Below are 12,429 nucleotides of genomic sequence, written 5' to 3' on the forward strand. Positions count from 1 at the left end.
CTCTCTGTGCCTGAAGGAAATGCTGTGAGCTCAGCCTGCCGCATCGCAGCGGTGCCCGGACTCCTTCCTGATGCTCTCAGCAGATGGGTTCTCTCTGAACCCACCCTAATTTCAATCCTGCATTCCTCTCTGCCATTTCCAGACATCATTTGTCTGTGGGCATCTGCAGGCACACAGCTGAGCTCTCTTCTGTTTTTACTCCAGGCAGAAGCCTTCTGCTCTTGCTGTTGTATTCTGTGGGGACCCTTCATGGTCACGCTGGCCACGGTAGATTGATTTGGAAACCCTGGAACATAATGTGTTGCTGGCAGAAGAACAGTACTGTGCCCCAGGATGGTGGGAATTCAAAGAGGGATGGGATGTGTGTTCAGGGGAGTGTGGGCACCTCTGGGAAGGAGCGTCCCTGGGGGGACTGGGACTGCAGTCCTGGTGCAGGAGGGTTCCCCAGCAGCTCCCCACCACCCTCCTGCTGCAGCTCCAGCCCCAATGGATCCCTGGTCCTGTGTGACACATGGAGTGATGAATGGCACCTCCCACCCTCAGACCATCACCAGCTCCCAGAAGCAGGATGGGCTCAGACAGTCACTAAGCCCTCCCCCAGGGACATCCCTGCCCATGGACATCTACAGCCCAGCCATGGCAGGGCACGGGGAGTCTGGCAGGGTGCTGGGCTCAGGCACATCTGCTCCTTTCCTGTGACAAACACTTGTCCAGCAGCAGCTGGGTTCACCTTTTATCAAACCTCCCAGAACAAAAAGGAGAAAGCAAAGCCTGTTCTGAAGCCATCCCAATGTGGGTACCCTGCATGCCTTCCCCACCAGAGGCAAAATGGAGAGGAAAATCACACAAGGGGGTTTTTAGATAGAACTGAGTGAAAACAGCTGTTTATTGGGGGAAAACAAAAAAGTGAAGCAAAGCTGCTCCCACTGCCAGAGCCCAGCCCTGCTCTCCTGCAGGGTGGGACAGGGCATGGAGCACCAGCTGGAAGCAGCCTCCTCTCTGGGGCTCTTTGCTAATGTCCTGGTATGAACCTGACCCTGTGCAGGTGGCTGCATGGTTCAAGGAGGAGCTCTCTGGGGCTGAGCCCTCAGCACAGCCTGGGCTCACAGCTTTGGCTGCAGTCCTTCCCACCAAGCAGTCTGTGTGGGGACCTCTTGGCAGGTGGCTGCATGGAGCTCAGCTCCAGGGCTTCTAAATCCCTTCCCCAGCTATACTGCCATCAGCCAGAGAACTGCAGCCCACCTCGGGTCCTGTCCTTGCATGGCACTGCCTCATCTGTGCCCAGGGAACAGCCTGTGGGATGTCTTCAGCCCTGCGGGACTTGCTAACGTGTGTTTGGCCATTGTGGTGCTCTTGGCATATGTGACAGCCTGTGTGGCAAGAGGCAGTGACCGCATCTCAATGACCAAGGCAGCAACGCCTTCATTTTGAGAGCAGGCAGGTGGGAAAGCAAACCTACATCCTGCTGATGGGGCCTCTTCCAGACTCAAATGCTTGAGCCTGCTTGGGAGGAAGGAAAACCAAACAGTGCGTAATTGAGGCTGGCACACTGCTGGAGGAGCGATGCCATCTCCAGGCCCAAGGTCCCCCGTGTAGGGCTGGTTGCCAGCTGGGAGAGAGGAACAGAAGAAATGAGAGGTCAGAGGGGCCCGATTCCTCTGTTAATTGTTCATCAGCACAGCGAGGCTGCTAGATGGATTTCCTGCGTGGCTGTGGGTGCCGCGGGCACCGAGCGCTGCCCGATGACAACGTGCTGGCCGGGGACGAGCCAGTCTGTCCTCGTGTGCTCAGCGACACCTCGTCGATTTTGTAGGAAATGGAGTTGTAGTAGACGGGGTTGGTGTGGCAGCTCAAGGTCTCGGGGTGGGAGGGCGTGGGGCTGCCGCACAGCGGGGCCCGGTAGCACAGGCAGGTGCAGAAGGCCGGCACTTTGCCCTCCCCATTGGCCGACTGCCGCCGCTGCCGCTCCGCGTCCTCCTGCACCAGCGGGATCAGGTTCATCTGGCTGGTCCTGTCCTCCGCCGGCAGAAAGATGGCCTTGTTACTGCACCCGTCCTCCTTGGCTGTGAGGTGGATGGCGTTGCGGGCCCTCCTGAGTGAAGCCCTCTCCTCGGCGTCGCGCCGCTCGTCTTCCGAGTTCATGGTGAGGAAGCGCAGCACCACCAGGTTGAGGAAGGCGCCGATGACCGTCAGCCCCACCAGGATGTACATGAAGCTGAACGCCACGTAGGGTGGCTTCTTCTGTAGCGCCTCATTCTTCTGCAGGGCCACAAAGTCTCCGAAGCCGATGGTGGTCAAGGTGATGAAGCAGTAGTAGTAGGCATGGAAGAAAGTCCAGCCCTCAAAATAAGAGAAGGCCGCAGCCCCGATGCACAGGGTCCCCATGCAGGACAGAAAGCCCACCAAGACCATGTTCTCCATGGAGACGTTGGTTGTTCTCATGCCCAAACACTTCTTGATCTTCTTGAGCAGGAGCCGCACGACGGTGTTCATGCGCTCACCCAGGCTCTGGAACATGACCAGCGTCAGGGGGATGCCCAGGATGGCGTAGAACATGCAGAACACCTTGCCAGCATCTGTGCCTGGGGCAGCGTGCCCATAGCCTGTGTGGGGGAGGGGGAGAATCATAGAATCATTAAGGTTGGATAAGAGCTCTAAGACCATCAAGCCCAGTCACCCTCCTACCACCAATACTGCCCACTGACCACATCAGTGTCCATCAGTGCCACATCTCCACATTTCTTGAACACCTCCAGGGATGGTGACTCCACCACCTCTCTGAGCAGTCTGTGCCACTGCATCAACACTCCTTCTGAGAATAAGTTCTTCCTAATTTCCAACGTCAGCCTCCCCTGGCACAACTTAAAGCCATCCCCTTTCCTTCTATCACTGTTACCTGGGAGCAGAGACTGATCTCCACCTCACACAACCTCCTTCAGGGAGCTGCAGACAGCAGTAAGGTCTCCCCTGAGCCTCCTTTTCTCCAGACTGAACCATCCCAGTTCCCTCAGCTGCTCCCCACAAGTCTCCACTGTGCTCAGACCCCTCACAGCCCCGTTGCCCCTCTCTGGATGCGCTCCAGGCCCCGATGTCTGTGTGGCAGTGAGGGCCCACAGCTGAGCACAGCACTCGAGGTGCGGCCCCACCAGAGCTGAGCACAGGGGGTCCCATGTGCAGCTACATATGGAAGCTGTGGAGCAGAACCTCCCACTCTCCTCAAATGCCTCTTAGAGATTTAATTTCCCCACCTCTCTCCAAGTCTCAGCACTATGACTCAAGAACACACACAATTACACCATGAGGCATAATGAGGTACTCATCACCGTCCTTTGGACCTGGCTGATCCTGCACCCACCTCAGTTACATAAACTGAACTGAAACCAGCGGCCTCTGACCTAACGGGGTAAGTGTCAGGCTGCGAGGAGTCATGCAGCACTGCTGTGTGGGGGCAGAGGAGGCGCCCAACCTTTCCTTTGGGTTTCTGTGTCAACCTGCTGGGGCAGGGGAGAGGCTGGGGAGAGGCTGGAGGTGCCCGTGTGAGGGCCTTATCCCAGCCCTGCTGTGCTCTGAGCTGCCAAGGCAAGGGGGGAACAGCCCATCCCTAATTGCTGCGTCTCTTTATAAACCCATGCAAGCAAACCCAGTAAACTTAATTCCTGCGTGGCACATCTCATGGAATACAGAGCAGAAAATAGACTGCAATGGAAAAAAAATAAAAAAGAAAAAAAAAAAAGGAAATAAAAAAAATTAAAGAATCAGATCCAAGCCCAATAACTGAGTGCAATTATCAGGTCCTAAGCACAATGAGAGCAATGAGGACATAAATAAAATGATCCAGAAGAGCTGTTGTAGCCTGAGAGGTTCCTGAAAGAGCGTTTGACTGATGCTTTCAAAATGACAAAGCTGCATTAGAAAGCTACACGGCTACATTAACGTTAAAGCTGAGATTCATAGCACAGTGTGACATAAGGAGGGCTGGCGTTTGAGAAGCACAGCACCTGGGCTGGGATTATTTATGGCAGGGGGTGTGTGATAAGCATGGCAATTGTTTGTCACAGCCGACAGAGAAATAATGTAAATGAAGCTATAAGCTGTCACGGGATGATGGGGGTTTTCATTGCAGCCATTCATCCTGCCGGGGCCGATGCTCAGCCGCCTCATCTCCTGGTCGCACATCTCCTCGTGTGCCCGTGCCAGACACAATGAATGCAGCCACCAGGCGTGTGCTGCCCGTGCCGAGCTGCCCCGAGAGGCTGAGCAGCCTCGGCCGCGGAAGGGCAGGAATTGGCCTCAGGGCTCCGCCGCCGAAGCGCTGCCGCTGGTCGGGATCCCAGCGCGGGGAGCGATGCCAGCACGGGACCCCACGGCCGCCCCCCCTCCTGGGATGCTCGGGGTGCATGGATTCACGAAAGCAGATTAATTAAATGATGCTGATCACCTGTGTGGCTAATCTCAGAATTAAAGCATTCCCCGTTCAGTTTAGCGTTACTCTATTGTGAAACAGCAGGCAGACCAAGGCTGGGCTCCGGTGAGCGCGTACACCTGGGGGCTGGACGCGGTGCCACCACCCAACGACCTGACTCGCCCCACTTTCCCTGCGGGCACCCGTGCGCGCAGAGCGAGATTCAGCGGCCGGGACGGCCGAACGCGGAGTTTGGAGCCCGCGAAGGGGCCGGAGCCTCCCGCGCAGCTCTGCCGCCCGGCGTGCGGCTACGGCAGCAGCGATGAGGAGCGCCGCTCCCCGCCCCGCACCCCGCCGACTTCTGCAGCTCCGGCCCCGCGTCGCCGGGACGCCGAGAGCGTGGCGGCCGTGCCCGCGGCTCACCTCTCCCACCGCGGGGTCCCGGCACCGCGCTCGGCGGGGCAGCTCGGGGTCGCGGAGCCGTCCCGGCTCGGCCGAGGGAGCCGCGCTGCGGTGCGGGGACGGAGGAGCGCCAGGCTCCAGCACTCACCGATGGTGGTGATGACGGTGATGGCGAAGTAGAAGGAGCCGGCGAACTTCCACTGGCGCCCGGCGCGGTGCGGCTCGGCCTGCAGCACCAGCCGCTCCAGCTCCCGGTAATCGTCGGCGGAGAAGCGGTACTTCCTGCGCAGCTCCCCGCGCTTCTGCTCCAGCAGCCGCTTGCGGCCGCTCTCCGCCTCCGACTCCAGAGCATCGAAGACGGCGGCGCCCACCAGCAGGTAGGAGAAGATGCAGAGGATGAGCGCTGCCGTGCGCAGGTTCTGCCGCTTCATGGCGAGGCGCGGCCCCTCAGCCCGGGCTCCGCATGGCCCCGCCGCCCCCCGCGGGCCCCGCGCAGCTTCCGCGCGCCGCCCCTCGCGCCCCCCCCGCGCACACGCGCAGCGCTCCCCGCGCGCCCCGCGGCCGCCCGCTCCCCGCCCGCTCCCCGCCTTCCTCCGCCCGCACCGCGCTGCGGGGTCACGGCTGTGCCCGCTCCGCTCCGCCCTGCCCCGCTCCTTCCCTCGCTTCCCAGCCGGGGCGTTCCTGTTCGTTCCTCTCGCTCCGCCGCCCGACGGCGGCAGCGCTGCGGGGGACGGATGGATGCGACGGGTGCCCCGCGCCGCCTCGGGGCGCGCAGAATCGGCCGTTAGGAGATGGAGCCCTCGAAGCGCGGGCCTGGCGGCTCGGCTCGGCTTCCCCAGTAGTTTATGTAAGCCTTATGTTTCGCTTTTTAAAAATAGAAAGATGCTTCTCCCGAGTTGTGCGTTGCGGGAGATAACATCTCCTTCAAAAAGAAACTCTGCCCATCTCGGCTGGGAGCAGCGACGCTGCCGGGAGAGCTGCCGGGAGAGCTGCAGGGGCCCTGCGGGTCCGGTCTGAGCTCCCAGCTCCTCCCCGGGACAGCCGGTAGGTGCTGCAGCCCATTACCCCGCGCAGGTCCAGACGCACCGACGCGTTTGCTCCGCAGACAGGTGCAAACTGCACAGCTCCCATCGTGTGCAGCTGCAGGACAGCGGTGGCAGCTCTGGGGCTTTACTCTGATCTCAGGCCCTGTGGGACAAGATCCACCCATACACAGCAGGGGCAGGAGCAGTTCTGTACCAAACCTGCCCGGTGACACAGTGCTAACCAACGCAGGGCTGCACAGGCAGTGCACACAGCAGTGTGTTTGCGTGCTGTCACAGGCATTAGAATGAAGGCAATGCTGCGCAGCGGCCCCATGCTCATACATTTCTTTACCCCCACACAGCAAGTGCACCAGAGCTGTGTCACACCGCACACACATCCCTCCTGCCCAGAGAGAAGCCCCACACTGCGCAACTTGGCCTTTGTCTTCTTGCTGCTCACATTGCACTTGAACAAGGGCACATGGGAGCTGCAGGATTGGAGAAGTCAACATAACGCACTTCAGCATTGATTTCCAACAAGAAATTGCATTATGAGATGACATGTCTTCTTTTTATTGCACAGGGAGGCGGAGGGACAGCAGAGCTCTGTGCATTAAGCAGGAGCTCTGGAGCTTGGGGTGTTCGCATCCTGGGGGTTGCAAACAGAGTCAGCTGCATGGCTTTCCCTGGGCTCTGGGGCATTCTGCTGCCTCCCTCCTACCCCTGCAATCTGGGAGCCCAGGCACCTGCATTCCTCTGTGGATCCTGCCTGATGCCCCGCCTGAATTCCCCAGCCCTGCTCCCCTGGAGCTCATGCGTGGAGCGGCCCCAAGCTGCCAGCGCTGCTGCTGTCAGTCTGTGACCACAAACTCTATTTTCAGCCTATTAAGTTTTTATGTGCTTGGAAAGCTGTCAGTTGAGTGCCAGCCAGGCACACAGCACCTGCCATAAAGCGCCTGGCCCGCGCCCAGCTGGGAGAGGTGCTGCTTTGATCTCGGCCGCTTTCATCGGTGCATTTATTTGTCTGGAGCACCTTGGCTTTAATCACAAAAACAAGCTAAAACAATAATGTCCCTACTTAATTACTGCTGGGATTGTTTGCTGAGAAGCAGAGCAGACAACCAGTTGGGATGCGGGCATTCCAGCACAGCCGGGGCTGAGGGTGGTGGCACTGGGATCAGCACAAAAAGCAGTGCTTGGCTCAGTGCAGAGCAGGACCTGCTCTGCTCCCACGGTGGGCAGTGCTATAAATGAGTTCTCTGCTGCAGACAGGGGAGGGGCAGATGTTCTGGGAATGCACTGCAAATATGCAAGGATTTTCCTGAGGATGCCTGGATGACAGCTTCGCCCTCATCCTGCGGTGGGGCTGAGAAGGGGAATGCTGCCATCCTGCTGCTCTCATTGCTCCCACCCAGTGCTGCGGTTGGGTTGTGGAGCCGGGGGCTGCAGGACCAGGAGTGATTTCTCAGTGGGGAGCAAATAAACCAAACCGGAACTATTTGCTTTGTGGTGCAGTGAGAGCACTGCACTGCAGACACGTTTTGCTCTCCACCTCGAAGTCACGACTTTTTACCAAATAGTTTGTGCACTGAAGTTCTCCAGCTGCTTCTCTCAGGGTGGATGAATCGGGATGATGGGATGGCTGCTCCCATAGGGGCACACAGAGATGGCTGCTCCCATAGGGGCACACAGAGAAGCCCCCATGGCTCTTGGCTGATGTGCAGTGGCTGAGCCACGTCCCCGGGGCAGAGCACACAGCAGCACCGTGGCCACAGCTGCTCTGCGGATTTCTGAGTCAGTGATGGGAATGAAATGAATGCTGGGCTTTGGGGAGCTGGGCAAAGCGCCTGCTTGGAGCAGGAAGGTCAGCCTGGGGCTGCAGTGGGACAAGGAGGCTCACTTCAATATGCTCCGTTTGAGTGTCTCTGGGCAGGGGCTGAGGTACAGAGCTGTGCAGGTGAAGCTCTGGGTTACCCCAGGGCACCTCCTGCCCCATGGAGGTGCCTATTTATAACCACACACACAGAGGAATAATATGAGACCAACAGCCTCATGCAGCCACGCTGAATGTTGTTCTATTTATACGGGTACTCTCCTTAATAAACTGTTGGTCTCCCAGATGCCAAAGCACTCTGCACAAAGACTCTGAATTTCACTTTAAAGAAACATTCACTGGCAGCACCTGATCCCACACATATTGACCATTTTTGTCCGGATCGCCCAGAGTTAACTGCATTACCTCTGCTTCCCCAGCTCAGTCGATGTCCTTGGTAAATCAGATGAGCTGTCAGGTCTGCTCTCCCCATACCCAGATGTACTGGGACAGTGAAACTGCTCTGCTGCAGAAATAAATGCTGCATTCGGGGATGCTGTGACCTTTCATTAGTGACCTGGAGGACTCAGCCCTTCTTGCAGCTCCCACCACACCACAGGAGATGCTCCCAAAGCCCCCTGCCCTGCAGTTCTTGCTCTGCTGGGGACCTCTGGTTTAGCTGCTGTTGACAGCAGTATGTTCTTGTGTAGCATTTTGGATGCCAAGCAGAACAGTCTTGCATTCTAGAAGGAAGTGAAATGGTCATACATCTGTACATCTCTGTCTGTCACATTTGTCACCTGTGGGGCAGCAGCTGCTCTTTGCACAGGGAGGAGCCTGGAGCAAAAGCAGCAGGAGGGGGCTGCTTTGCTGCTCCATTACACAGCTGTGAGAGCCAGGCAGGCTCATGTGCCAGTGGTTGTCCTTAATTACACACGCAGCTAATTAAGGAAGGGAACTTGGCTGGGTTGGGAGCTTTTTCTTCTTCTTTCTTCTTCTTTTCAGCTTGGATGGAGAGCGGTGCTGCCTGAGGATCAGGAGGGCTGTGAAGCATAAGATGCCACCAAGCCCTGGAGCCATTGTTACAGAGTACAGATCCCGATGGCTTCTGCTGGATTGACTGACGTGGGATATGGAACCACGAGATGCTACAGATCCTGGGCTCAGGGCTGGTTTGTGGGATACTCTTTAATTCACCCTCAATGATGGGGGGGCAGCGGATGAGAGCTGGGCGCATGGGGGGGGAGCAGAGCTGGTGTGTGCCCCAGCTCCATCCCCCAGGCCAGCTGGCTCTGTGCTGCCACTAAGCTTTAGAAGAAGCCAGAGGGGCACAAGTGAACATGTCAAGTGTTTATTTGCACCTCAGATGCATTAGCCCCATGTGATCGCCACTGTGTCCTCTGTGGAGCAGTGAGGTGGGGCCATGTAAGCAGCAGCTGGCTGGTACTGGTCAGGCTTTGCTCTTACTTCAGTCCTGTGTGGGGCTGTGCTCTCCAGGTAGGGGGCAGTTCTAACTCATGTGCCCCTTTTGAAATCTGCTGCTTCAAGTTTCACTGCTGCGGTCATGCGTTGCAGCTGCTTGTGCTGGGGAGAACCGAAAGCAAAAAGCAGAGTGCTGCTCAGGAGCTGCTGTTCCCCTGCAACAAAAATGCCCTCATGTCCAAGGAAGTTGATGCACGTCCTGCCCTGGCAGCTCACTGTACCTCTGCACAACTTCAGCCAGTGCTGCCACTCCGCAGGTGACATTTGCACATCAGATTTACAAGAGACAATAGCTCATGTTAATACCGTTGTGAGGCCGAATGCCAGAGAGCTGCAGCCCCCACCCAAGTGGCTCAGAGCTCTCTGGAGTTATTGCCTGCTGAGCAAATGGTTCAGGCCACTGCGGTCTTTTGCATTGCAAAGTAATAATAAAAAAAAAGCCCTGAGAAACTTTAATATGCCCATTTGCTTGTTATACACTCTTCCGCAAGAGAGTGAATCATTCTAAAGTACATTTTTCTGCTGTGAAGGAGGCGGGCTGCAGAAGATAAGCCAGATCCCAAAGCAGATCTGCTTCCAGAAACAACCACCACCGCTGCTGGCACAGTTTAGTCATGTTTCAATCAAGATATGTTAGTGAATGTTTCCATTTCTACAGCACTTCCCCCTGCAGAACTCCCCCTCTCCACCATCCCGCAATGCAGCAGCTCTCTGCCTCACTTTGGGCTGGTTACTCTGTTCTAAAGCCTGAGCCCAGCCTAATGCCTGCTGCCCTCGATCCCCTCTGTCCCAGGCACCATGCTGGAGCCGAGGACTGCAGTCTCATCTCACCACAAAGCGTGCTTCAGGTGGGGGAAAGCTGAAGCTGATGTGCACAGGTGTCGGGGAGGTGCTGCACTGATCAGAGCTGCTCAGAAGCCTCCTGCAACTCAAAGACGATGCTGCTCCTCATCTTGTGGGCTCGCTTAGAGGATTCCCATGTGAAGATGGATCCCAGGGTCTCCTTGGCCCTTTGGTGGATATTCCTCATGCGTGACATGCAGTCTTTGCTGGTCATGATGTAGAGCAAAGGGTTGAGTGCGCTATTGAAGCTGGCCAGGCCCCTGGTCACCTGGTAGGAGATGTAGATGTTCTTCATGGCCTGTGTGCAGGACCCCTGCCGCTGCCAGGCTCGGGACAGCAAGTTGAGGTTCCTGAAGATGTGGTAGGGCAGGAAGCAGACGGAGAAGAGGACCATGACGAGCACCACCAGCCTGATGCTGCTCCTCCTGAGCCCGGGCTCCACCGTGTCGCTCCTGCAGAGCACCACTACCACGTGGCAGTAGCACCCGACGATGATGAGGAAGGGGATGACGAACCCCGTCACGGTGATGGCGGCGGTGTAGGGCACGTAGGCACCCAGGCTTTCATCCCCCGTCGTGTCGTGGCACCGCATCCCCATGGGGTCCATCTTGCTGAAGGCGAAGTCAGGGCCCACCTGCACCATGACCCACAGCCACACGGCCGCGCTGAGCCGGCCTGGAGACACGGCAGCCTGGCAGCGGCCCCGCGCCCGCAGCGGGTGCACGATGCCCAGGTAGCGGTGCACGCTGATGCAGGTGAGGAAACCGATGCTGGCGTAGAGGTTGAGATGGAAGAGCCCGCGGGTGAGGCGGCACCAGCCCCTCCCGAAGGCCCAGGTGCGGCCCTGCAGGTAGTAGCTGATGAGGAAGGGCAGCGTGCAGACGTACAGCAGGTCGGCCAGGCCCAGGTGGCCCACCAGCCGGCTGAGCGGGCTGCGGGGGCCAGAGTGCAGATACCACAGCCCCAGCACGTTCCCCAGCAGCCCCAGCGGGGTCACCACCAGGTACACGCTGGGCAGGAAGCGCTGCGCGAAGGCGGCATCCACGGGGCACAGAGCCCGGCTGCTGTTGTCCCAGAGCGGAGTGCTGTTGGCCATCGGGCGCTGGAGGAGATGAGCAGGCGGCGCGGCGCTCGGGGAGGTGCTCGTGGGGTCAGGACCCAGCGCCAGGGATACGGAGCGTGGGGCTCCTAGAGGAGCTGCCAGCCCGCTGGAGGCACTGCGAGCCGGGCACCAAGGCTCGAGCTATTTCTGGTGGTGCTGGGAGGGGCGGGAGGAAGGCATGCCTGGGACGGCTCTGCGCCGCGGGGGTGGGGAGAGCTCACAGATCGCTGCCGCTCTGCTCGCTGCGTCCCGTCCCCAGGGAACGCCACTCTTGCACCCCGCATCCAACTCCGACCTGCAGCTCCGTGCTCGGACCGCACGGCCCACAGACGCCCGGCGTTAGGAGCGAGGGCAGAGCAGAGATCCGCCTGCAAAGTGCGGGTGGCCCCGGTCCAGCACATCGCGTGCCAGGGGCGGTGCCAGCACCGCGGATGTGCGACGCTGCCTGGCCCGGGTGCATCTCCAGGGTAGCGCGCAGCAACAACATCCCGCTGCTGCCCGCTCGATATTCCTTCCACAAATAGAGAAAAATCTCTTCTCCCCTCCCTTGAGCGTTTTTAAGAAGAGGGAACGCAAGAGGCGCTGTGCCTTCCCCCTCCTGCCCGCAGGCTCTGGGGTGTGACGCGGCGGGCGCACGGAGCTGGCGGAGCTTATGCGAGAGTTAAAACCAAACCCGAAGAATGCCATCACCCACCTTCACTGCTGAGCAGCTGCTGCAGCACAAACAACGCCAGAAATAGCGTTATCTCCGGGCACCAGAGCAAACAGACCAACGGGCAGAAGGAATGCGGTTTTCCATGGCAGGGGTACGGCCCTGCCCTCCTGTGCTGCCGTAGAGGAGCCCGAGCCACAGGAGTGTCTGCTTATTGCGGGCGAGTTGGCTCCAAAAGCAATAGAGATTCTGTTCAACAGCAGCAAAATAAATGTGTTTTGTTACAGATGTCGACTGTTACACGTGCTTGCCGAGAAACAAACCGTGCTCTGCCACTCTTGTGCCGCTGTGGGTACGGATGTGGCTCTGAGCTACAGGGCTTCCTGTAACCGTCTGTGGGTGTGCAGCGCTTATGTGACACCTCCCAGCACCCACAGAGCCCGGTGCTGGGGCTGCAGGAAGCACTTATTGCCCAGGTAGCACAGCTTAAAGGGAGCACCTGAATCGTGAGGGTCAGTTTCCCTCTGTTCTTTAGGGAAAAGTAACTCTGATTTGTTTGGAGTCATTAATTCATTATTTAGGTGTTTTCTGCTGAGTGAATCACAGCTTTCCCCCTTGGGGGGGGGGGGGGGGGGGGGGAGCGTCGCCGTCCCCAAGAACAAAAAAAAGCCCCGGGCCCCGCGCCGCAAGGCGGCGGCGTGGGGTGTG

General features: G+C 58.4%; 2 protein-coding genes across 2 annotated transcripts; both read right to left on the reverse strand.

Annotated features, from left to right (window-relative positions):
- Positions 1–854: 854 nt before the first annotated feature.
- Positions 855–5,267, reverse strand: KCNK15 (potassium two pore domain channel subfamily K member 15). Its single transcript, XM_042883655.1, has 2 exons — positions 4,953–5,267; positions 855–2,603 (listed from the first exon to the last, which is right to left on the reverse strand). The coding sequence occupies exons 1-2, from the start codon at positions 5,233–5,235 to the stop codon at positions 1,690–1,692; spliced, it is 1,197 nt and encodes a 398-aa protein (XP_042739589.1). The 5' UTR covers positions 5,236–5,267; the 3' UTR covers positions 855–1,689.
- Positions 5,268–8,705: 3,438 nt separating this feature from the next.
- Positions 8,706–11,964, reverse strand: LOC122186746 (P2Y purinoceptor 1-like). The gene is given in 5 exon segments (XM_042883646.1): positions 8,706–9,226; positions 9,956–11,124; positions 11,126–11,280; positions 11,282–11,418; positions 11,421–11,964. Coding segments are annotated over 4 exon segments (1,527 nt in total). The 5' UTR covers positions 11,557–11,964; the 3' UTR covers positions 8,706–9,226; positions 9,956–10,025.
- Positions 11,965–12,429: the final 465 nt, after the last annotated feature.

This window comes from Lagopus leucura, unplaced genomic scaffold (genome assembly GCF_019238085.1).
Source record: "Lagopus leucura isolate 7727_CA_CO unplaced genomic scaffold, USGS_WTPT01 Super-Scaffold_100039, whole genome shotgun sequence".
NCBI lineage: Eukaryota > Metazoa > Chordata > Aves > Galliformes > Phasianidae > Lagopus > Lagopus leucura.